The sequence below is a fragment of the Rhamphochromis sp. 'chilingali' genome, assembly GCF_963969265.1.
Source record: "Rhamphochromis sp. 'chilingali' genome assembly, chromosome: 2".
In the NCBI taxonomy this organism is placed as follows: domain Eukaryota; kingdom Metazoa; phylum Chordata; class Actinopteri; order Cichliformes; family Cichlidae; genus Rhamphochromis; species Rhamphochromis sp. 'chilingali'.
In genome coordinates, this window is record NC_137930.1 from 12,194,106 (window position 1) to 12,219,705 (window position 25,600).

The 25,600-nt window shown below is 40.5% G+C and overlaps 1 protein-coding gene across 1 annotated transcript in view; it reads right to left on the minus strand.

Annotated features, from left to right (window-relative positions):
- Positions 1-5,457: 5,457 nt before the first annotated feature.
- The window catches only part of LOC308390279 (metal transporter CNNM4-like), a 41,989-nt gene continuing 21,846 nt past the window's right edge, over positions 5,458-25,600 (minus strand). The window contains exons 6-7 of the mRNA XM_080872071.1: positions 19,067-19,242; positions 5,458-10,806 (exon numbers count right to left, since the gene is read on the minus strand). Of these exons, the coding sequence (XP_080728197.1) occupies positions 10,261-10,806; positions 19,067-19,242 (722 nt within the window). The 3' untranslated portion in view covers positions 5,458-10,260. The remainder of the gene's footprint in view (positions 10,807-19,066; positions 19,243-25,600) is intronic.

The window sequence follows — 25,600 nt, forward strand, 5'->3', positions numbered from 1 at the left end:
GTATGACAGGTAATTTTTGTTTAATCCAGGAAATACTATAACTCTGAAACTGCATATCATTATACTGAGTCTTTGTGTTAGTATTATATGTCCAGTATCCATTCATGAGCTAAGTCACAGCTATTTCACTTTATAAGGGTGCTGTGTTATTTTGATGATTTGATTTTAATTGATTTTAATGGTGATAACATAGAAACTCGTGACTGATATAAATACTTAGGACTATGGCTGGATGCTAGATTCACTTTTGAAAACCACGTGGAACACTTTTCAAGAAAATTAAAGATGACGATTTTTATATTGAAACTAATTTTTGTTTGTCATTCACAAGTTGTAAGATCATATTACAGACCAGATTTTGTCTGCATTTGGTTATTGTAGTACTGTTTATATGAATGCTGAAGCCTCTTCATTTTGTATATCGTGATTAATCACAGGTGATTGTTTTCTTACTTACATGTATCTTATATGAAAAAGTGGGATGGTGCTCCCTAGCAAAACGAAGACAGCAGCATTGTATTATGTTTATTTGTAGGCCTAATTTTGACTTCAGTTTATTTTAGTTATAATAAACATGACAATTCTATGAAATGACACTGTACTCATGAAATTCTAAACATATTAAATATATTTTACCCTAAACAGACACAGGATTGGTCAGAATAAAAGTCATTGATATACAGAGAGTGCAGAATTATTAGGCAAGTTGTATTTTTGAGGAATAATTTTATTATTGAACAACAACCATGTTCTCAATGAACCCAAAAAACTCATTAATATCAAAGCTGAATGTTTTTGGAAGTAGTTTTTAGTTTGTTTTCAGTTTTAGCTATTTTAGGGGGATATCTGTGTGTGCAGGTGACTATTACTGTGCATAATTATTAGGCAACTTAACAAAAAACAAATATATACCCATTTCAATTATTTATTTTTACCAGTGAAACCAATATAACATCTCCACATTCACAAATATACATTTCTGACATTCAAAAACAAAACAAAAACAAATCAGCGACCAATATAGCCACCTTTCTTTGCAAGGACACTCAAAAGCCTGCCATCCATGGATTCTGTCAGTGTTTTGATCTGTTCACCATCAACATTGCGTGCAGCAGCAACCACAGCCTCCCAGACACTGTTCAGAGAGGTGCACTGTTTTCCCTCCTTGTAAATCTCACATTTGATGATGGACCACAGGTTCTCAATGGGGTTCAGATCAGGTGAACAAGGAGGCCATGTCATTAGTTTTTCTTCTTTTATACCCTTTCTTGCCAGCCACGCTGTGGAGTACTTGGACGCGTGTGATGGAGCATTGTCCTGCATGAAAATCATGTTTTTCTTGAAGGATGCAGACTTCTTCCTGTACCACTGCTTGAAGGTGTCTTCCAGAAACTGGCAGTAGGACTGGGAGTTGAGCTTGACTCCATCCTCAACCCGAAAAGGCCCCACAAGCTCATCTTTGATGATACCAGCCCAAACCAGTACTCCACCTCCACCTTGCTGGCGTCTGAGTCGGACTGGAGCTCTCTGCCCTTTACCAATCCAGCCACGGGCCCATCCATCTGGCCCATCAAGACTCACTCTCATTTCATCAGTCCATAAAACCTTAGAAAAATCAGTCTCGAGATATTTCTTGGCCCAGTCTTGACGTTTCAGCTTGTGTGTCTTGTTCAGTGGTGGTCGTCTTTCAGCCTTTCTTACCTTGGCCATGTCTCTGAGTATTGCACACCTTGTGCTTTTGGGCACTCCAGTGATGTTGCAGCTCTGAAATATGGCCAAACTGGTGGCAAGTGGCATCTTGGCAGCTGCACGCTTGACTTTTCTCAGTTCATGGGCAGTTATTTGGCACCTTGGTTTTTCCACACGCTTCTTGCGACCCTGTTGACTATTTTGAATGAAACGCTTGATTGTTCGATGATCACGCTTCAGAAGCTTTGCAATTTTGAGACTGCTGCATCCCTCTGCAAGATATCTCACTATTTTTGACTTTTCTGAGCCTGCCAAGTCCTTCATTTGACCCATTTTGCCAAAGGAAAGGACGTTGCCTAATAATTATGCACACCTGATATAGGGTGTTGATGTCATTAGACCACACCCCTTCTCATTACAGAGATGCACATCACCTAATATGCTTAATTGGTAGTAGGCTTTCGAGCCTATACAGCTTGGAGTAAGACAACATGCATGAAGAGGATGATAAGGACAAAATACTCATTTGCCTAATAATTCTGCACTCCCTGTACATGCTTATCATAGAGAACATGAGCACTGTCCCTCATAAGTAAGCCTGGTAACAAGGAAATCACATTTCTGTTATACAAGCCATCGGCAGGATTTTTAGTGACCAGAAAATCAAAGACAGTAGCATTGTATGATGTTTAGTTAAAAGGGTAAACATTTCAGTGTCAGGTTGCACGACATTTTAACATTAGCCATGCCTCTTGTTCACACTGGACTTGGAAAAAACTCCCTATAAGCATTTAAAAAGTTGTATTTGTCTGTCTGCAACTACTTTTTTCTTTATTGTGATCATGTATAATATGTCTTGAGTTGTCTTTGTCAGTTTTTCTATGTGTTTTTTGTACACAGGTGTCTCTTGAAAAAATGTCTTGATCTCAGTTTCGAGTATATTACTTATGTGTCAGAATTTAATAAAACTTAAGGCCATCAGTTTTTCTTCTCCAAAAATAAGAAATGAGGAGACTCTAAAACTGATTTTTATTTAATGTGAAAAATTAATCACTCTGTAAATAATGTGACATTTGAACCAAGAACTAATGCAAATATAAATCCAAGGCAACCAGTGTGACCATTATACAGATCAACTTTGTCAGTTTTTCAGAGCCACAGCATTATTGCATTACCCTCCAGTGTCACAAACTGAAAGCAGGGACTCAAGCGCAGAGCAGGTTGACGTATCAGAACACTATTTATTTACACACCAGTGCAATACTATATACAGTGACGGGGGAAAGTCCAGGATTCCAGGGGATTAGGGGAAGTCTCTCTCTCTCTCTCTCTCTCTCTCTCTCTCTCTCTCTCTCTCTCTCGCTCGCTCACGTCCTTACATCCGACTCACACACGTCCGTACCGCGGGGAGGTCACAGGTCCGGGAAGATAAACTGGAATAGGGAAGGGAGAAATCACTCACAAATCACGAAGGTAGGGCGTAAAGGTATAAGACCAAAAGAAAGACTAACGTCAGTAGCTCAATCATCCAGCGATGAGAGGATCTGTGACCCAGCCTCAAATAGTAGATCAGTAATCAGCTGATCGCCAACAGCTGTGTGAGCCAAGGGTGGGAGCCAGCTGTGAGCTCCGCCCAGGCAGAGAGGTAGGGGAGAGAGAGAAAAAGCAAAAACACAAGTGGAGCCTTGTGAGGCCGGCTGGGCAGGCACAGGGACCATGACATCCAGTCCCTTTTTTTATTGCTCCTTGACAAACTGCAGTAGCCTACCTGATAAAAGCAGCAAGGAATGTCATACCTCTCTTTCTTCAGGCCAAAACCTTTCAACCTTTGCTATCATACTCTCAACATGCCCAAACAAATCCTGTTCCAAACAAGCCAAGGTATGAAAACCTCTCTCATTTATGAAAAACATTTGGCTTAAAAAGAGCAGCGTTAGTAACGAAACTCATTATAATGACATTTGGAACTGATGAACCATGGAACAAACCAGATAGATAGATATATATACACTTTGTGACTGTATGTCTACACATTATCCATTCAACAATAAAAACTATAGCAATTTTATTTTAACACTGACTGTAGGTCTAGTTTTGTCTTGAGCAACTGCACTGAGAGTGTTTCATGCATCTCTACATGTAGCAAAGAACAAAGCAGCCTCAACTTCAGTATCAGTATTATCCACTAATAACTACACCATTAACTAGCCCTAAAGAGAGACAGGATTGATGAGGGCAAAAGTCAGGCGTGATAACGGTCTAATCTTGTGATAGAGAATGTGAACACTCTCACATCCCTGTTAGGCTGTACTGCTGTTTTTTTACTTACCATGAGCAGACTTATCAGAAAATTATGAATAAGGACCACAACACCACACATGTTAAAGCATTTTAAGATATTTGGGGGGGGGGGAAAGGCTTCTTGCAGATCCCTGCAATGGCTATGGCATGAAAACACAACAGAAACTTATAGGGTAGAGAATGTTTGATGTGTGGTCCTGACCCTGAACTTCAGATAACCCTATTTCTAATCAGCTTTGTCAACAGCATTTATAGGTTCGTAATTATTAATGAACTTTTTGAATTCAACATAGTGCGAGACTTCAGACTTGATAACCCCTACCACATAAGTCCGTACAAATGTCTAATCATCTAAAATAATATTTTAGCATCTTCTATTTTTCAGGCAGCGCCCCTGGTGACATGATTTTGTGTCTCAGTAAAGCTTTTAATAATTTTATTTATTTCAAGTCACTGATTTTTCACTAATTTCTCATGCTGTTTAATATAAAGGAATAAAAGCCTCCCTGCAATGTGTGCTCCCTTTTCTCCTTTTCTTTTATATTTGTGCAGTAAATCAAACAAAGAAGTATTTCAGGTAGGCCACAAAATCAACCTCAGGTGCAATCCCAGTTAATTCTGCTGCTCTCAATGCCAGCAAACAAACAGCTGAGGTGTGGGGAGCCATAGCCCTGCCCCCCAGGACCTGGAGGAGATCCAGGCCCCAGACATCTAGAGGCCCCCCAGAGCACAAGAGCCCAAGAAGGAATCACCAGAGTGTGGTGGGGGGAGATAGGTCCCTACATATGGGGGGGCCTGAAATGTTCTCAGAGAGGTAGAGTCTAAGACCCAACCTGACACATAAACATAGACAAACAGTCATACGCAGACACAAACATGCAATCCCACCCTTATGCACACATATGCAAATACTCAACACTTGCCCAACATGGAGACACACTAACACACTCAGAAAGGGACAGAGGAGGAATGTCTCCCCTTCAACTCAGTGACACACCTGTACCTCAAGACCCTGCATCTGTGGTGGTGTGAGGGAGCCAGCTGGGGACAGTAATAGCTGATTACTTCGGTTATGACCTTCTACACAACTAATAAATCACCCATCCAGTAAATCTCAGATAGGACGTGCTACTTAGGCTGCTTTAGCCTCAGTGTGCACACAGTTGCTATACATTTGCAATCCACTTTGCAGCCCACCTCAGATCTTCATTTTGTACTACCTCACACTTAATATCATATCTGTTGTCACTGAGGCCTGTTCTGTTCTGTGCTGGGGCCTTGGCACTGGAAGATGGAAATAATCTTCTTTTGCTTCATGTGTGCAACCACTGTTTGGACTGGACTTTGCCTTGGGACTTTCTCAGATGTCTTCTAACAATTCTCACAACAGTTAATGTGAAATAAGCTCATTTTCCTGCAGACACAGAGTCAGACAGATTTTCTGTAGAGAAATATATCTCAGCTTTATTAACCTCAGATTTCGTTTTGCTTTTTATGCCTTACAGTAGTTAGAAAATAATATATACACATTGCTTTAATTACACAATCCTTATTTGGAAGTGCTCCATCTCTGCTCAACCCTTGCAATAAAAGAAAAATGTATCGTTACACTTAAACCTGCTAAACAGGTATTCTGGGCACAGAAGGAAAGGGAAAGCAGACTTTTTTGCCTTCAGGGCCTGGAGTTTTGTATTTGTCAGTTTGTCACTGACTTTTCTTACATTTGGTCTGCAACTCAGAAAAACTAATCAAACAGCAAACATGCAGTTGGAATTTGCTAAATGTATTTCACCCTCAATGCATGAAACCTCAAACAATTTCAAGTGATACACAGTGCAGGAAACCTCACTGTGCTTCATAAAACGTTTAAGCTTTGTGTAGGTTTAATCCCAGCACCAATGCAGTGTTAAAACCAACACAGCAGGTGTTGTTGATAAGCCAGTAGCCAAAGGAATTTCAATAGCTTTATCCAGCAGGAGATGAACAGAAATAAGACAGGCTGGAAAAAAAAACATGAGGAAAAGTGACAAGGAAGTGTAGGAGGAGAGTAGAAAATAAAAGAAAGATTTTGGCAGAGAAAATTAGCTTTGGTTTTCATGCCATTTATGAAGAATACTATAGAAGACAGTAGAAGTAAATTATTATTTGAGGCCAACTTTGTGCATTGTTTATTGCTATGCAATGCCCTCCTAGTAAAACAAGGGGAAAAATCATGTTTCATCTTCCATTACAAGTAAAGCTCTTTTTTCCATGTGTCCCCAGCACCTCTTCATGTACAGAATATTTACAGTAATATAACACAAGCAACAATAAGAAGAAATGAACACAGTGTTTCTGGGCAAAGTAACCCAATAAAAGCTGCGTGTTACAGCCGGAAGCCCATTTTGACAGATACCTTGTGCACATAAAAACAAACAAATTATAAATAGAACGTTTACAATAAATACAACGTTACTTAGTAAGTTTTCACATTTCCCAGTACACAAACTGGTAGTCAAACAGCCAACCAGTGGCTTTACTGGAAACCAGTAAAACTAATTGCTACATGACATGTATTAACCAGAAGTGGACATTTTCTTGAAACAGAACATAAGGCTAGTTTGACTATACATATATATGCTTTAAACAGACAGGTTTTTTGCCCTGGTCAGAAAGATCCTGCTAAATAAACTCTATATTTTCACATAGTGCAGCTATTTTCCATGGCTAGTTTTTACTTATATTTGTCCCCTGGGCAAAAATTAGCTGCCCGGACCTCCCCTAGTGTCTGGTATGCTGATAATGGAATACTACAAGGCTACAGTTTTGCTCTATGCTCAAAAATCAGTTTTGCAATATGCATCATTGAGGTACAAAACTGAAATGATGACAATATGGGTGTAAGGGTATAAAAAGTTCATTTCATGATAAGACTTCCTTGGTTTTGGAAATCGTGTGAGTTAAACACTTATTAGTTTTAAGTATAAATTAAACAAAGTATTCGTTTGCACTTATGACCAACAGTGAGTTTTGTGTACCCTTACAGCCCTAAGAAGATGGTCTAAACTACAATGGAATCCACTTCAAAACAAGATTGCAGGATAAAAAAATTAATTCACACCCAAAACAACTGACTCACAGTAAATCTGTGGCCTTTTGGTTCCTGGAGAGGAACCCAGTTTTTAGCCCTCTGGGGGGGAAAAAAACCAATGTTTTGGAATTTTTACTTTTAGAGTTTTATGCTACGTAACTCATATGCATTTTTGTAAAACTAGCTTATACGTCGGTATTTTTTCAAATAAATATCTTTCACTAGATCTTCAAAAAAATAGTCTCTCTTATGTTATCGTTAAAGTCAGTTCAATTGTCTTTTAGACAGATGGAAAAAAAGATAGATTACATACTAGCAGCTTTAACATTGTCATTCTTCTTAACATGGGCTGAACAGTACTATTTACAAATACACTTTAAAATGTAGTTCACATTGTATCAAGGATATGAATGTATCTCTGGTCTAGAATACTGAACAAGGACAGAGAGGATTTTTAAGGGAAAGGTTAAAACTACTGGTGTGAATCACCGTGAAGACATGCAGTGTTTGTTGTCCATTAAATTCAAACAAGCTACATTCTAAGATCAAGTCATAAGCCGACTTTTGCCCATCGCTTATTAACCTTGTGCTTACTGGCAACTCAACAATTTTCTAGAGCAGCGAAGTGGGGGCAGCACTAGTTTGAGACTGTGTTTCAACACCTCGAGATTACAACCGATCTACACCGTGTCTGACTGTACAACTGTACTTTGTACTACGTCTCAAATGTACTTGATTACAGTGCAGTGTGTAGTCGGGTGAAAATAAGACTTACATTTGAAAACATTACCAAAAAATCACAATGGAAATCTGCCTTTTTGTGTTTTTATAAGACCTAAATGCTAAAGGTGCTAAAAACTAAACAATGTTAACCAACCAAATAAACATACTACAGTTTTAAAGGAAAATACACTGTAGATTCCAGTTAGTCTGTTTTTGTTTTATTCCAAAGGCTTCAGAGATGTTTGTAGGTAGTCAGTTTCCAGTCTTTTGAAAAGCTAACAGATTTTAACCTGCTTATGTAATGTTTAATTCTAAAAATTGCACCAATATTTCTAATTAACTATAGTCCTATTTAAGATCATTCGAAGCTAGCACAGACTTTGGTTGGGAGTTTTGGATAACAGATAATGTTTCTTTTAAGCAGCCAAATGTGCTGTGAATACACTTGCTATGAAAAACCATGAGCACACATGCTACTTGCTCTGGAATATTTAAATCCTCATCTCAATGTTGTTGAGGTTTAAGCAGCATCAAACTTAGCTTTAGTAGAGAATTTATAACAAAGAGATCAGACAGTGAACACAAAGTGTTGCAAACAGTTGATGTCCAGTTCTTTCAGCCTCTTTTGGATGGACACTATATTCACAGTGAGGGATATGTACTGGAAGTGGAAGACAGTCAAGATAAATATTATCTGTCCTGCCTGTCCTCTAACTTGTCAAAAGTAAAAGTAAGCAAAAAATAAATAAAAGTCAAATAAATAACAAATTAAATGTCAAATACTCATAGATCGATATTATTCAAAATAAATATTTTAATATTGCTCCTGGAAATTAAATAAATTTTAAAAAATGCATTAAGGAGGTAGGCACAAACCGACACCCACCTTCACAGATCTAGTGACACTGCATTAAAGGACCGTACCAGTGTTTTAGCACCTTAATTACACCTTAATTCGTGATTTTTATTACCAATTAACAAATTTGAAGCTACAATTTTCGAGCTTTTTTTCAGGAAGCCACAGGGTTTTTTTGTTTGTTTGTTTTATAAAATAAATACATAAGTAATTTTTGTGCTGATTGATTTACCTGACATAACGACTTTTTCAAAAAAAAAAAATAGGCTTCCTGAAATAAGGAAAAGTCCAGCCTTTCCCCCCCAAAAGATCAGACATAATAGAATGTGTCTATTTGGTTTAAAACAAGTTACAACTTGCATCACCACCAGTTTTTCAGTATGTGTCAACTTATACTTACTTATACTTATACTGAAGAAGCGGTTCAATACAGTGAATCTGGTTCTTTTGAAATAAGAAAAATAAAAGTGTTCATCTGTCACAACAATGACTTCTTAGAATCAGCCTCAGTTTCAAAAAACAAGTCAAGAAGGCTGTCATTAACAAGAAACTGAATAAATGATCACTAATGGAATAAGCCTCAACTGTTAACTCTAGTACTTTTGGAAATGTCAATCTTGATAAAGATAAACTCAAACGTCCATGCAACTGAAATAAAACAACAGCAAAAATGTCTTATGTTAAACTGCATAGTAGGGATAAGGATTATAGTAGGGATGTCTGTTCTATTAATGTGATGATGTTAACAGCCAAAGCTTTAGTTCTATTTGAAGAGATTTTTTAGTATTTTCTTCCAAAACACATGTAGTGCTCATTTTTGTTGATCTGCTTCCATAACTGCTAGAATCCAAAATTATGAGCAAAAACAAAATTGTATTTATTGCCTGGCCCCAATTCTTTTTACCCTATTATAATAATGTGGGAGCAAAAATGTCAAAAACCTGGAGAGAGGGAAAACCCACAACTATATGCATAACAGATACAACTTAAGGGAAGTAATCTTCAAAAGATGTACAGACACAACCCTGTGTAAATGAAAAATATATATAATTAAAAGAAATATATATATATATATACTATACTAATATATATACTTATACATATATACATGTATAATTTAAAAAATACATTTAACATGTAAAGTAATTGTAATGAAGAATTTCTGATGGACAGGGCATAAACAGAAAAAAGTGTAGACTATTAATTACTAAATATTGGAAAGTGAGTGGGATTAAATAAGCTTATGCTTCTTCCTACTCCTTTATGAACATGCAATTTATTTATAATTATTATTGCTTTGTTTTCCTTCTGTCTTGCTTTGTTTGCTCTTTTTTCCTCTGTTATACTATTTTAACATGTAAAGAATACAATACCATACTCATTAGGGTTCCTTTTTCTCTCCTCTCCCCTTGGTCTTTTTTCAGTGTTGGTAGGGAAACATGCAGGAAGGTACAGAGGAGGAAGTCTATTGGTCTCACAGACTGTTGATCTCCTCAGCTTCTTGTCAAAAGGAAGGGTCAGGTGACAGCAAGCAAACAGGAACCAGAATTAGTGCCCGTGTGGTATGTAATGTGAGATAGTGAGTGCACAGGTAGTTTTGGTAATCCCAGAGGGATTTGAGTTAAATGGTGCTTTCAGTATGTGCGTGACTGATTGTGTGAACATGTGGGTGAGGGTGGCTGGGCCGGTGGGGGCCCATGCAGTTCTGCTGCTCACTGAGCAGAGAAGTAGTCTCTCCTGGCCCGTTCTCTGGGCTGACAGAGGGCGGAGATAGCGGAGACTTGGAGGAAAGGGTGGAGCTCAGAGTTAGATTGGGGTTTTGGGCACACAGGACGGTGCTCATGGAGGAAGGAGGAGTTTGGGAGATAGGGGCGTGGTTGCTTGGAGAAGGAGTGGCCTGGGGCAAAGAATGGCTTGGCCTTCTGCTGGAGGAAGAAGAGGTGGTTTGGGGCAGTGTGGTACGGTCACTCAGAGGTGTAGGCTGAGAATTGGATGCAGGGCGCTTCACAGGAGGTGTGGCCAGCGGCAGTGGGGTGTGTGGCCCTGGTGGCGTCACAGGGGGCAAAGAAACCGACGTGTCCAGGCGTGTGTGACTGCCCTCTGGAGACTGTGGTGTGCTGTCCAGCCTCGATGCCAGCAGACCATTCTGGTACTGAGGACGAGTGATCTATGCAAGACAAAACAAAAGGTGAATAGATTTTTTTTTTTTTTTTTGCCTGTCCCGTTTGGATTTTTAGCCATCAGAATTGCTGTCTGAAAGCCAAGAAAGATGCCAATTGGATTTACTTTACCAAGTGGATCCTCATGGCCTTGCCATATTGGTCCATTTTATTGACCTTTATTATAATTATGTATTTATTTTATTTTCGTTTTTTAGAGACGGGACAGACATGACTGGGGGATAGGACAGGGAGAAAGAATGAAAGAATGAGAGGGAGAGAAAGAAAAATAGAGGGGAGATGAGATGGTGAGAAAGGGGGAAGAAAAAAAAGAAAAACAAACAAAACACCTGGATCACCACGATCAACAAAGAGCAACATAATAAAAACAACACCATCACATATATGGGAATATAACTGTAAATACTAAATATTAAACATTATTGTGCAGCACGTAAGATCGACAGCGCACAGTGTGCTTTGAGGTAGGAGCCAAAAAGGGTGTCGTTTGTGTGTGTGTACACCTGTGAGCATGAACGCGCTTGTTTTAAAAGGTTCCTTCATGTAATGATCTGCTAGAGGGTGTGGGGAGCCACAGCCCCGTCCACCAGGGCATCAAGCAGGTATGGACGAGATCAAAACTCCAGACATCCAGAGGCCCTCAGAACACAAGAGACCAAGGAAGACCAACAGAGGGGCAGCCGCGCCACTATCCCAGAAAGAGCTGACGAGAGTCCCAAATGAGGGGTCACTCAGCAGCCGCGGAGCAGAAGCCAGGGGGGGTTGCAGTGATGTGCCCGTGAGCTCCGCCGGCAGCCAGCTGTGCCAGAGTGACCGAGCCCCAGACCGAGAGCCCGAGGGCACCCCACCCCCGAAGTGGCCCGAGCGAGCCCCAGGCTCCAGGCCCTGATAAGCGGGCCACCAAGGAGTGAGCCGGTGTGTACCTGGACGCCCATCCCCGGACACAAAGAACCACCAACGCACCGATGTCTGAGGGTGTCTGCCACTGGTAGGGGAAGTGGTGGGGGAGATAGGCCTCCATACCTTGGAGGACCTGGGATGTCCCCAGAGAGGTGGCGTCTGATACCCGACCTGACATATGGACACAGACAAACAGGCACACACAGATACAAACATCCATTCCCACCCTCATGCTCTCATATGCAATTACTCAACACTCACCCAACGTGGAGACAGACATAGAGAGACACTGTACACACAATCACACTCCCCAAGTGTACTCTAAGCCCCGGGTCTAGGTAACCTTGCCCCTGGAGGGGGGAACTGCACCCAGACCCAGGTGGTGTTACCCTTTTCACTGGGGTGGGGAGAAGCAGACCGCCCCGACTCCGCAGCAGCAGGGAGGCCCCACATTCCAGACCCCAGTCGGACGGCCAACTTCTCCTCCTAGCCCCCCCGCTCCAGCAGGCCGCAGAGAATGGGGGTGAGAGAAGACTCCAAACCTCCCTCCGCCCGCTCATATGTAGTGTTGATGCATGTGTGTTCTAAGGTGCCTTTAAAACCCAGGAGGGCATGGAGCTACCTGCCAGAGAGCAGCAGGTAACTGCATAGCCCCTCCTGCTAGCCCTCAATGTCTACGTGTATTTAAAATTGAGAGGTGGGCAACGACGCCAGGGGTGAGGTTGTACACCCTGATGGTCTTTTGGAGTCCGTGTAGCGTGCCCACCCCCAAGATCCTACATGTATGTGTTATGAGAGTGTGAGTAATATGAATGTTTAAGTTGTGAGATAAAATTGAGGCACAGGCAGCCAGAAGGGGACAGAGGGGCGGATGCCTCCCCTGCACCCTTGTGACACATCTTTACCCCAAGGCCCTGCATATGTGGGTGATTGTGGTGGAGCGGAAAGAGGGAGGCAGCTGGAGATGGGGAGGGAAGGAAGGGAGGGGCAAGTGACCCCTCCCTGGGGCCAGCTCCCTCACTGACCCCAGTAGGCACCCCCATACTCTGCAACCCGCCAGGGAAAGGGGGCCCAGGCCCATCTGGACCGGGGCCCAGTACAGCAGCGCCGCCCGGCCCCACAGAGCCCGGGACAGCCCACCCGACCCCACCTCAGAGAAAATTGCACCCACCCCGTCATCCACTCATCTTCCACACTACACAAGACAATAGACACCCAGGCTGAGATCTTCCTCCACCTCTCCTGTATCTCCCCCTCCTGCATAGTGAGTTCCTGAAGAGAGGAGAGCTCCTGCAAGATGTAACAACATCCCCCACCAGTAGAAGAGCCTCCCAGGTGGCTCGATGCACCGGCGGCACCCTGCGCCAGGACTGGGCCCCCATACACCCACCCGCCCACAACCCCGGCAACACACCAACCAGGACCCAAGCCCCCGAGGCCCAGCCAGGGCCCCAGCCCAGAGACGGAGCGCCCCCAGAACCTCACGCCCGTCCTGGACCCACCCAGGGGCAGCCAGCCAGGCTACCAGGTCAGTAACCCACGTCCGTCAGCACAGACCCTCCCCTAGCCCTGCTGCACGCAGCCACGAGGAAACCGTCACCTAAGAGCCAACAGAGCCCTTAATAGGCCATGACCGCTACCCCGGGTTGAGCCCTCCAAGGAAGATGCTCCTGGGGAACCCCCCGACGCCCTAAGCCTGTCCCTACCCCCACACCAATCACAACAGCAAAGGTGGGACTAAACTATGACCCCCCACCCCCACTAAGTGATGGAGCTGATCAAAGGAGCCCAGAGCAATTGATCTGATGTGGTGGCAGAGGCTGTATCAAGACTAATGTAATCTAATAGATAATTTCTATATTGGTTAGAATTAAGATTATTTTTATTTTTCCAGTTCATGAGGACTGTTTTCTTGGCTATGCATAGGGCAGTGAAAACCATATGGGCTATATTCTTTTCTGTAGTGACATTATCTAAGCTGCCCAACAAAAACACTAAAGGGGAAGTTGGAATGTTACATTTCAGACACTTTGATAAGTCTTCACATATCTCGCGCCAAAACTTCTGAACTGGTGGACAGAACCAAAGAGCGTGGATATAATTGTCCGGTGAATTCGTTTGGCAGTGTGAGCAGTTGTTGGTAGACGTAAAGCCCATCTTGAACATCCGATGACCTTTATAGTGCATATTTTGTATTGAATTAATTGAAAACTGGGATTTCTAATTAGATGAAAGGATTTTAAGCAAATCTGAGACCAGAAGTTTTAGTCTAAGTTAACTGATAAATCCGCTTCCCATTTTGCAATAGGAAGTGATATTGATTCATCTGTTTTAGAAAGCATTCTCAAGTTCAAGTTCAAGTTCAAAGTTTATTCGCCACATGCAGTGGCAGGTTGCCCTGCAGTGGAATGAACCCGCCCCCCGACCTTACACATACAACACAGACATCACATGGGTATACAAGTCGGAGAACGGTTGCATTACAGAAAAAACACTGAAATGTACACTACAGTGGGAAAGGTACAAGAGGAAAAAAAGAGACCTCTACTCATGCTGGGCTACAGGAGGACAGCATGAGAACAGGAAACAAAAAAAAAACTCCTCTGCACAGAAAAGCACATAAATGTCCACAGTACAACATTGTAGAGCACGTGACCAGCAACAGGGTTGGGTAGGGGATAAGGAGTTCTCCCAGGCAACACAGCAGCCATCCTGCCACTGCGCCGACTCTCCAGCGCGGGCTCAGACCCGCCTCGTGTTCCCAGGAGGCAACAAGCATTGAAGGCGTTGGAAGGGGATGGGGGATGTGTGAGTGCTTATCAGTGTAAGTGTATGTGTGTGCGTGTCCATAGTTCAGCTGAGACAGTGTCCTTCGCCCTATCAGGCTAAGTAAACAGTCTGCTAGCCAATCCAGTTGGCCTTGCATGGAATGGGAAGAATAGTCATCACACAGTCGTTATCAGGGATTTTTTGTTTGGCTCCAGCCTTGGGCCTGAGCAGCTGGCACCGTTGAGTCTTCACGGCAGCCGTAAGCGTCTCCAAGGTGTTAACCATGCTGCGTTCGTTGTGAGAGGTCGCGCCTCATCCCATCGCTTCAATTCCAGCGGTCAGCCTTGGGGGGGGGGGGGGGTTTGAACAGCTGGTTCCACTCTCTTATTTCTCCGATAAGTCAGGGCCAAGCCAGCTCCGATCAGCAAGAACCCTGTTATCATTGTTCCGAATAGGTATATATCTTCAGGGTCCTCGATCGACAGTCCCGCCAGGCACATGACCCTCCAGTTCTGCCACCCGTCCATCGTGTATCCGGCAGGGAAAGTCCCTCCAGGGCACTCGGGCTCTCCCGAGCCCAGACTTCTCGTTGAGAAAACGGTGTCAATAGCATTCAGAGACCAGTTGATCAAATCCATAATTCTCTTTTAGGTTTTAGAGAACGACAGTGAGAGACTGTTCGAGGGAAAGTAATACACACGAGACAAGACAAGGACACAAGAGGCTAAGCAGGGAAGATAAGGGTAAGGAGGAGAGGAGAAAAAGTGTGACCGCCTTCGCTGAGAGCCAAACGAGAACATTCTGTATATTTTGGAAAGTAATTTGGGGGTTTTAAGAGTAAGAAATTGAACCACACTTGGTGGTGTTTGTCGTTCAACTTGACTCAGTTTAAATTTCTTTTTTTTACTATGGATTTAATTTGTTGATATTCTAAAAAGAAAATTCTTGTTGATCCCATATTGTGTAACTAGTCTGTCAAATGAAATAAATTCTGTTCCTTCTAATATATGTTCTAAATATTTGATTCCTTTACCACTCCAATCTGAAAAGTTTATCATATTATTGTTATGTAATATGTCAGGGTTGTTCCAGATAGGTGTATGTTTGCATGGGATTAATGAAGACTCTGTCAATTTTAGAAACTCCCACCATGCTGTCAGAGAAGAACTGATGTTGACGCTTTTGAAGCATTCATGTCGTTGGATGTTTGAGCTGATAAATGGTAGATCTGAAATCTCTAGATTATTGCAAAGTGCTTGTTCTACATCTAGCCAAGGTTCATCTAAGAAGGTATGTTTTAGCCATCCTGAGATAAACTGAAGCCTGTTGACTAAGAAGTAGTGCTGAAAGTTAGGTAGTTCTAATCCTCCTTTATCCTTGGTCTTTTGTAGTGTTTTTAAGCTTATACGTGGGGGTTTATCTTTCCAAAGGAATTTGGACATGTATGAATCTAGAGATCTGAACCAATCTTGTGGAGGTTTAGTTGGGATCATTGAGAATAAATAATTTATTTTTGGCAAGACCATCATTTTTATAGCGGCAACCCTTCCCATGAGTGATATGGGTAAACATTTCCATCTAGCCAGATCGCCTTCTACCTTCTTTAAAAGTGGGGTATGGTTTAATTTAGTTAGAACTGCAAGCGTGGGAGAAACATTAATACCTAAATATTTTATATTTCCCGATTGCAGTGGTGTAGAAGAAAAATTATGGAAGGAGCAATTAATCGGAAGGACTGTAGATTTTGACCAGTTAATTGAGTAATCTGATATTCTTGCAAAAGAGTTTATCAATTAAATCACCCCAGAGATATTGGTTTGTGCGTTTTTCTTTGTAGAATTCTGCAGGAAAGCCGTCTGGACCTGGAGCCTTATTATTGGGCATACTTATCAGGGCTTCCTGGAGTTCACCTGATGTCAGTGGCGAATCCAGTGCCATTGCTTGAGTGTCTAATAATTTCGGAAGAGTTATGTTGTCTAAAAACTGATCAATTTCCTTTTTAGACAGGTTTATTTGTGGTGGATACAATCTTTTATGGAAATCCCTGAAAATGTTGTTTATTTGTTTCGGGTCATATACTGTGTTCCCAGATGAATCTTGAACAGCACATATAGTTGTTTTTTCTTTATTTATTTTTAGCTGGTTTGCTAGAAATTGACCGGATTTATTACCATGTTCATAATTTTGTAAGTGTAGTCTTTGTACTAAGAATTTTGTTTGTTTTTTTTTATCAATTATCTCATTTAATTCTAGTTTTGTTTTGCGTATTTTGTTCAATGTTTCCTGATCTTGGTGGGACGCGTGGTTTCTTCTAGTGATTTAATGTTTTTTTCTAATTCCTGAATATTTTTGTTTTCTTCTTTCTTTTTATGTGATGAGAAAGAAATTATTTTACCTCTCATCACAGCTTTCCCTGCTTCCCATAGAACAGATATGTAACTGTTTCCATTAGAGATCTACCTAATTTATAGCTCAACGTAATGTAGCTACATACATAACTGAGATTTTTTTTCCTTATTAAAATATTGTGCTATATCACAAATACTACCAAATATACAATTTCCTATTCATGTAACATCCTAAGGGTGATATTCTACCTGCTTTCATTTCAACTTGTTAGCCCAGAAGAACGTTAGTCAGCTAACAGAGGGTGCAAAACGCCATCATGACAGACAGGCTACAGAACAACAGGATGAATACCAGGCACCATAATGTGTTCATAACAGAGGCCAAACAAGTGTCCATAGTGTCTATGTTGAAGAGATACCCAGAAAATCAAGAGCCAAGAAAATAACTAGCATGTTCTCCAAAGAGCCATCCAAAGTGTACTCTCAGCTGAAAGGGACCAATACTGATTCACCCAGAGCTGACACTGACCAATCCTGTAAGAATAATTAAGAGAAAGTAGCTGAATAACCTAAGAGAACAACAACTTCCTAGAACAAGAAGAATTATCCTGATCATTAAGGTTTTCCACAAAGGTATGACACATGCGAATTACCTACCTCGCCACAACATGGAAGCTCCTATCATAGCAACCAAGCTGACTAGGCAAAAGTCAACACACAGCACAGTTAAAAGGGCATGGCAGATAACACCAAAGCACCAGCTCCTGGTTGACAGAGCAGTAGATCAGGACCCCAAGACATATCAATCTCAGCACTGCCTGGACTGACTACAAGTAAGCTTTTCTAAGGAGCTTAGGAAAAAAGTAGCAGGACTTTTGCAAGTTTCACAAAACTTAAAGACATCTAGTCACATTCTTACTAATCTCCTTAAACTAGTATGAGTTGGATAACTGAGAACCTACACAGAAATACACAAAAGCTAATGAAATTCACTGTGGGCAGTGACAGTGCTGGAAGCCCTTACCTGTATTTTTATTAATTTTAGTGATTTGTATTTAAAAACTACATATTTAAAAACTACATAAAAGAAAGAAAACACATTTGTGGTTAGTGATTCTTTATTAGGTTCATTTTCTAGTATTTAAGTGAATCGCTTGTGGAAGGTGAAGAAACAGGGGGACTGGCCATCCGACCTGTGTCAGGAAAAAGAACCTTAGTTAGAGCTGTTCACATTTTATCATTATCATTTGTCTGTAACCTAAATTCTTTATATAAGTATTAAGATAAGTGTGTTAACAGTACTCACCTTTCCTGGTTGTTTCTTTTGCAGGATGTGGAGCAAAAGAGTAGAAGCAGCTCAATCACCTGCTTATGAGCTCCTGGAGCAAACCAATATCCCAAGTTAGGGGAGTGTGGTTAAGGTGTTTTAATTTATAAAGAAGTGGTTGAAGTCTATATGTTATTTAATTATTTATAGGACTTGGTAAAAATATAAATGTGTCTTTCATGTGTTGTATTGTGGTTTGATGATGGCTCATGTGGATGTTTATGTTTTCATTTGGTTTGCTAACTCTAGACTTGGGCTATTCTAGATGCTCACCGGAATCAGGTAGAGTATAAAATGGAGCCAGTTGCTTTTAGAGGTTGTTGGGTTCTTTGCTGTGTGTTGGTGCGTAAACTCACGGTCTCTTTAATAGAGTCTTCCAGTTAATGAATAAATTTTATTCCAGTCTTATGCCATTTTGTGTGAATGTAACCCCCTAATTCACCTCTTCATGAAAAGTGGATACGAATATATAGATTCAGGAGTGGAGTGAACACTAGCGATGTCAAACCATTCGCCAGTAAGTGAGACATTGACTCACTGATCCACAAAAAGGACATAGTTATGTCAGAGAGAGAGTGTCGACAAATTGTGTGGTTCACAATTTGATATTTTGAAAGATTTCATCTACTTCAAGCATTTATTTGTACTTGCCTGATTTAAATGCCACAAAATCTTATTTCTTCCATCTGCTCAGTGTTATTTAAATACTGTTCAATATGTAGCTTTTAGAAGAAATGTTTAGATTTTGCATTGTGGGAAGCAATTTTTAAATATTTTTTTCTTATACTTGAAATAGAACCATTATAAATAATTCATTTCCTATGGGTGTCTGTGTTATACAGAAGTATAGTAAGTTAAAAATCAGCTTATATAAAAATGTTTGTCAGTCAAACAGGGAGTTACCTTGACAAACTGAAGATCTGAAAGCGCTCGAACACAGAAATCTGGTATGTACTGGAAGGGTGTGCCTGGGATCTGAGTGTTGCTTCCACAGACGGAGCCACTCTCTGGAGCCCGTTCGGTGCAGCTCAGAGATGCCGAGCGGTTGAGGTTGCCCCCATGTGACGGAGAACGGAACTCTAAGGATTAACAGAGAAAACAGTGAGCAAAAAACGACAAGGGGTCTCTAAAAGAAAAGTAATTAACAAAGCTGACATGAATGAAAAATGGAAACAAAAATAATTATGAGCAAGGAAAAAGTGAAGGCAGCTGGGTGAATGAGGTGGTGAGGGCTGGTGTAATGAGTACACAGTGCAACAGATCACACAAACACACACAAAACATATAAATGTCATACTTGTGCTATGACTGCATGAATGTGGGGAGACTGTTTGTCACGCAAAGAATGCGCCAAACATGCTGTGTGATGATGCAAAGAGCATCATTTGAGCATTTTACAGCTGAGCTCTGAGAACAGATTTCTGTCATTGGTTTTACAGATGATTTAGGGTAGAGGACGGCCTATCATAATTGGATGAGCAAGTTTAGTAAGTGAGGAGATACTGTAAAAAAAAAAAAATGCTGATTTTCTTTCTTTTAGAGTTAGGTAATAAAAATTAGCTTAGCTTAGTTTATAATTAAGACTAGGAACAGGGTTGAACAGCTAGCCTACCTCTGTAGAAAAATCACAGAATCTGCCACTTAAAAAAGACTCTACAAAGTTCCACCCACAAATACAGATGATCATGAACAAAAGCTTTCATGCAATGTGAACATTACAGCTAAGAGGCACTGAAATTCAGACTTAGAAATTAACTCCCACTTTCATAAGATGGCAGATACCACCTGCAGTGGGATTTAGCAAAAACTGCATGTGTGATTAGCTTGAGAAGCTTCTTCAATTAAGAAGAGCTAAAGTCTCTGGGATGAGAGGTGAGCTTTTCCATTAAATTAATGATATCCAGTTCAAAGCTCTTAAGCTTTCCCATTACAATACATACTATTCCCATTTCTGTTGTAGAGGAAATGGGCAAAATCACAGGAGATTTGCACATTTCATTCAGCCCTCAGAAAGACAAATAAGCACATTCTTCAAAGTGTCAAAACTATTTTGTTAACCAGAGTTCTGCAGTCAGATTAGTGTAGCTGTTGGTAAATATCACAAGAGTGATGGAAAACCATCTGAACGTAGATCAGTGGTTAGCAGGAGGTGTTAGTTTTGACAGGGTTAGAAATTAGAGGTCACAGCATCAAGAATCCCATCCAACAAGTTGCTCATTTAACTGTCACACCTGCCTTCAGAAGAAGACACAAACAGACCACATGCAGCATCAGCAGTGAGCGCTTCAGCATGTTCAAAATATACAGCAGCACCCAGCTACTGATTTTACTACAGAATAATCAATTATCTATCAATGAATATGGACAATAAAACCAAATATTAACTAAAGGTCCATTTACAAGCTGATCATAGCTTTCAGTCGCATTTTGCAGTGTTCCTGTGAGACCATTAAATGTTTTTTTTTTAAATATCCTCGCTCTGTATATCAGACAACACAAGCAATTAGAAGACATGATAAGCTGCTGTTTGTCAACATTTTAGGACATTATATTATCAGCTTACTTTATAAGATGTCTGAAAATGATCACAAATACCTATTGTGAGTTTTCAAAGCTGAAAGCAAACAGTTTTCATTTAACTTCTTCTGCTAAATAAAAAAAATCAGAGGTCAAAAATGTTTAATTTACCATGCTTTTTGTAACCTTTGAATCTTTCCAAGGTTCATTTATGATTTAAAATTTTCTAACCAACTCCTTTTTGGGATTTTCTTACTTCCAGCTCTTGCTTTAAGACACAAACTTTGGAGAAGTTTGAAATATTTGAAAGCATGAGTTTGGTTGAGCAGTGTAAAAACCTTACACCTTATAACCCTTTTAGAAATATAATCATTGTTGGTAGAAATAGTAAAAACCCAGAAAAAAGGGACAGCATGAAAAAAAAAAAAAAAGCAAAACACCTTTACTTCCTACAAAACATGTGTTCTAAAACATTGACTTGTTGGATCAGGACTCTGAACATGATGCAAGAAAAGAAAGGGGGCGGGGTGATGGTGAGAAAATCTGATTAAATACAGGCCCCCGGGGCTCTGCCTCCACAGGTCCATGCAAGTATTTACCTGGGAAACGAGAGAACAGAGAAAATCTCTTAAGAGAGAGGCGTCGTGGAGGGGGGGAGGCCACTGACGGGGAAAGAGGAGGGGTGACAGCTGAGAGAGAAAGAAAGGGGGCAGAGAGAGACATGAGCGGGTTTATTTATTTATTTATGATTTTTCTCCTGATTTAGTTAGACTGGATCACTCTACGTACTCATTTTTTATTACCATAGAGCTTGGAAGTTTGTTCCATTGAACTCTGAGGATAACGTAGGAGATTCTCTGAATGTCTTCTTCATTCTTCTTCCTACTCCCTTGACCTATAATTCAACACTTTCTAAATGGCTTTATTCTCTCAATTGCTAGTTTAAAGTCCTATTAAATGTAACATGATGCTCATTTTGTTGGTTTGTGCCCAAATGGGGAAAATGGACAGTTAATAGTTTACAATTTGACTACTGTTTATGTTCAGTGCTGCCATCTTGGATTACTAATTTTGGGTTTGTGGAACGCCCCCTCAGAGTTGAGGGGGCGTTCCACAAAAAAATTCAGACTCAGAATTTTTCAACTTCCAACTTATTCAGCAACACACCACAACATCCGAGTTCTCACACACTCAAAGCCCTTAAAAAGGGAGAATTGTAAAATTCAACAAACAACAGACAAAGCATTAGATAATGTCCTACAGAAAAACAACCCCACCACAATTTCTACATAAATGGAATGTTCAAGTTTATAATTCTCTCTCTGTCTAGATTACATGATATCTGAATGCATCACTGGAATAAAAGTTACTCTGTTTTCAGGATTAGAAATGGTCAAGTGTTTGACATTTACATCCCACACACTGAGGTGGATAACGTGCACATAAAGCAGCGGTTTATCAAGTGGTGACAGAGCAACAGAAACAGGCCAACAGGGAAGAGAAACAAGAGAAGAAGGGACAGTAGCTATATCACAGCTCCCTTTAAGTGTTTGACATCTTATTACCATGACACAAGTCACTGACAGTGTTAGATATTTGTGACCTGATTCAATCTTTAATGTAAATGTCTGGAATTTTGTGACTAGTGGCACAAAGATGAAATGTTCACAGTGTAACCTGCTATAGACAGTCAAGGACTGTCTGAACAGAAATTCATTAAATTAAAAAAAAAGTCTTTCAAAAAACATGACTGCACTGACCAACATTTTTTAAAACATTATTTTTCTTGGATTGCACAAGAGTAGCTTTGCATGATTCACAACTCAAAATAAGTCTAAGATAAATTTGTATTCATACTGGGCCTTGATGGAGCCCATCAGTTCATCCTTTATTTGACACAAGCTTTTCAAGCTTTCAGCCAACTTTCTTTTGATTGGCTGCCCCTTACAAAACTTAAGCTTTGAAAAGCAGGTTCTGTGCTCACAGCTACAGATGACCATATTAGGGATATATGTTCTCACTGACAACAAACTTTTAACAGTACTTTGCAGGATATCCACTTTAAGACCTTCACGTCCATGTTTCTAATTTATTACAGATTATGACAGGGTTGGGAAGTTCATCTTCAAGGTATGCAGAGAGAGGTTTGGTGAGGTTAGTTGAATGGAGCCCACAGCCCCAAGGACAGAGGGGGAGAGAGAGAGAGAGAAAAACGTTATCAAAGACACCCGGCAGCTCTGTCAGAACTGGGGGAAAGCTGCACCAGATGAGAAAGCCACTTGAAGGAGCTGTGGGACAAGATCAAACGATGGGAATTGATAAGACTTTAGTGATTCCGATTCACTTATCGATTTGATGTCATTGGGTTCTCATTGCCTCCATGGCACCAAGGACCCTGGACAAGATGGGATGCCGCTATTAACATCTGGAGGATGCCACAATCCAGACTTACTTTCCTTTTAAGGGAAACCTATGACACCCTCCCATGCCACTGGAATATCACACAGTGGTACAATGAGGAGGTAAGCTGTTCTCTCTGTGGGAGCCCCAAGGCAAATTTCCAGGACATATTATCAGGATGTAAGGTGGCACTGACTCATACTGTAAATGGATCTTTTGTTTCAACTCAAGTGTGCTAATACATCTCCCCGTTTCCATCTCTGTCGGACAAACAGTAGCTGTCACATTTAATAGCCATTATATAGGAAACTGTTGTGACTTGCTGATCTAAAAAAAAGGTGCTGGCACTGATCCAGTCTTCAGTGTCTGTAGCTTCTGCAGTTCTATAGATTATATTAACTATAATAAGTGTAAGATATATGAGATATATTTTCTGCTGGCATATTTCAAGTGTGCATGGAAAACTACAGAAAGGAGGACAAGTTGAATCTTTTTTTCCAAATACAAATCTTTCATTCTCATTTTCCTTATGCAGATTTGTTTCAAAGTTTAATAAAAGCTTATGTACCACTGCAAACTTTGAAATACATGTTAATGTCAGCTTGCAAACTTAGCTTGAGTCTGTAGGTGTCTTTCCATAGGGCAACATCCCTTGCTTCCTTATTTTTGTCACCTACAGTCATGTGAAAAAGTACTTTGTTCTTATGATCTACTTGGTCTATTTGGTTCACATGACTCTGTGGAGCCCTGTGAAAAACCAAGTACATCCTTACTTGCTTCCACAGGAATTAAGAGGGTAAGTAGAGTAAGAACATGGCTTCAGTTTTCAAAGCTGCACTTAAAGAAACCACAAAACTCGTGGAACAATATTCTTGAGACAGATGAGACCAAAGTAGGAATGTTTGATCATAGTGCACAGTGAACTGTTTGGACAAAACCAAACACACCATGCCAGCACGAATACCTCATACCAACTGTCAAGTATGGTGGAGGAGTGATGATTTGGACTTGTTTTGCAACCATAGGACCTGAGCATCTTGCAGTCATTGAGTCAACCTGTTTTCAGTGCTAACCACAGTCATTAGCACTATTGCCTCAGAGCAAGAAGGTTCTGTGTTCAAATTCACTCGTCAACTCGTCAAGTTTGCATGTTCTCTCCGTGCTTTCAATTGTTGAATTGTTTCAATTCAACTGTATTTATACACCACCGAATTACAACAGTAGTAGCCTCAAGATGCTTATTCCAAGGTAGAGACCCTACAAAAATACAGGGGAAATTATTTCAGTGTGCTCTCTCCAGGCACTCCAACCTTCATTTACCATCCAAAGAATAGAATAGAATAGAATTCAACTTTATTGTCATTGCACATGCACAGGTACAGGGCAACGAAATGCATAGATTAGCTTAAGCGGGAATATTAAATTGGCCATAGGTATAAAAGTGAGATTAAATGATTTGTTAGTTGTCCCTGTGATACACTGATCAAAAATACCTTGTTTTTATAGCAATGATGGTGAACCCATGACCTAGTTCATAAAACTTGTAATACAGCACTGAAGGGACGCCATTTAATTGGACTAAAGCTCGGGTCTAAGTGTTAATGTATTTGATGCTTCCTTTATACAATGAAAAACAGGCTTCAGTGTTAAGGACTCTCTTTCATCCACACAAGTTCAGGTAAACTTCTCAAAAAGGCGAACCTTAAGGTGCTTTTTTCTCTAATTAGGCTGCAGTAACATGACTTTACAACAAAAAGCATATAAAAGAGCAGGTGTGGATAGGGACACACACTTATGGACAGAATATGTCACTGCAGGGCAAGTGCAGTGCTAAACTGCTGGATTAACCTTTTAACCTTCTATAACAGAAATCCTCTCAACAGCCTGGGAGGTTCAACTCAGGAGAAACAATCAGCTAATCTGTAAACTGGCCACAGAAAATACCACCAGACTATTGGTTTTTCTTTTGGTTTTTTTAGAGCCTTCATTTTGGCCATTTCTCATTTCTTAGACATTTTCAACAAGTTCTGAAAAAATGTAAAGCTAGAACAGTTTTCTAGAGTTCTTTTGAGGACTACGTTGACATTATCATGCAATACATGCATAACTACTACAATAACACTTGTATTACTACATAATTCTTTTGCGTCAACTTGCAACTTTAGCACAGGATGGAGTGCAGTGAGTTTTACAGAAAGAAACAGATATTATGCTGAAAGAGTTATTAAAAGCTTCTATAGACTACATTCTAACTCCTCTACATCACAAGTTAACCAATATGTTTGGTGTGAGAAAACTCATGTGTTAAGATTACAAGTCACTGAGTAACTGATTAATTTACTTGCAAATGCTACTTCTGTTTCCATATTTTTGTATTTGAATAATAACATGCAGATTGTAACTGATCTCCAAGCAGAGTCAGGGGCAGCTTGTCTAACATGTTGGTCTCCTGTCAACCCTTTGTTAACAGGGGTACAGACACACTCATGACAGAAATGACAATTTCCTACAGATCCAATT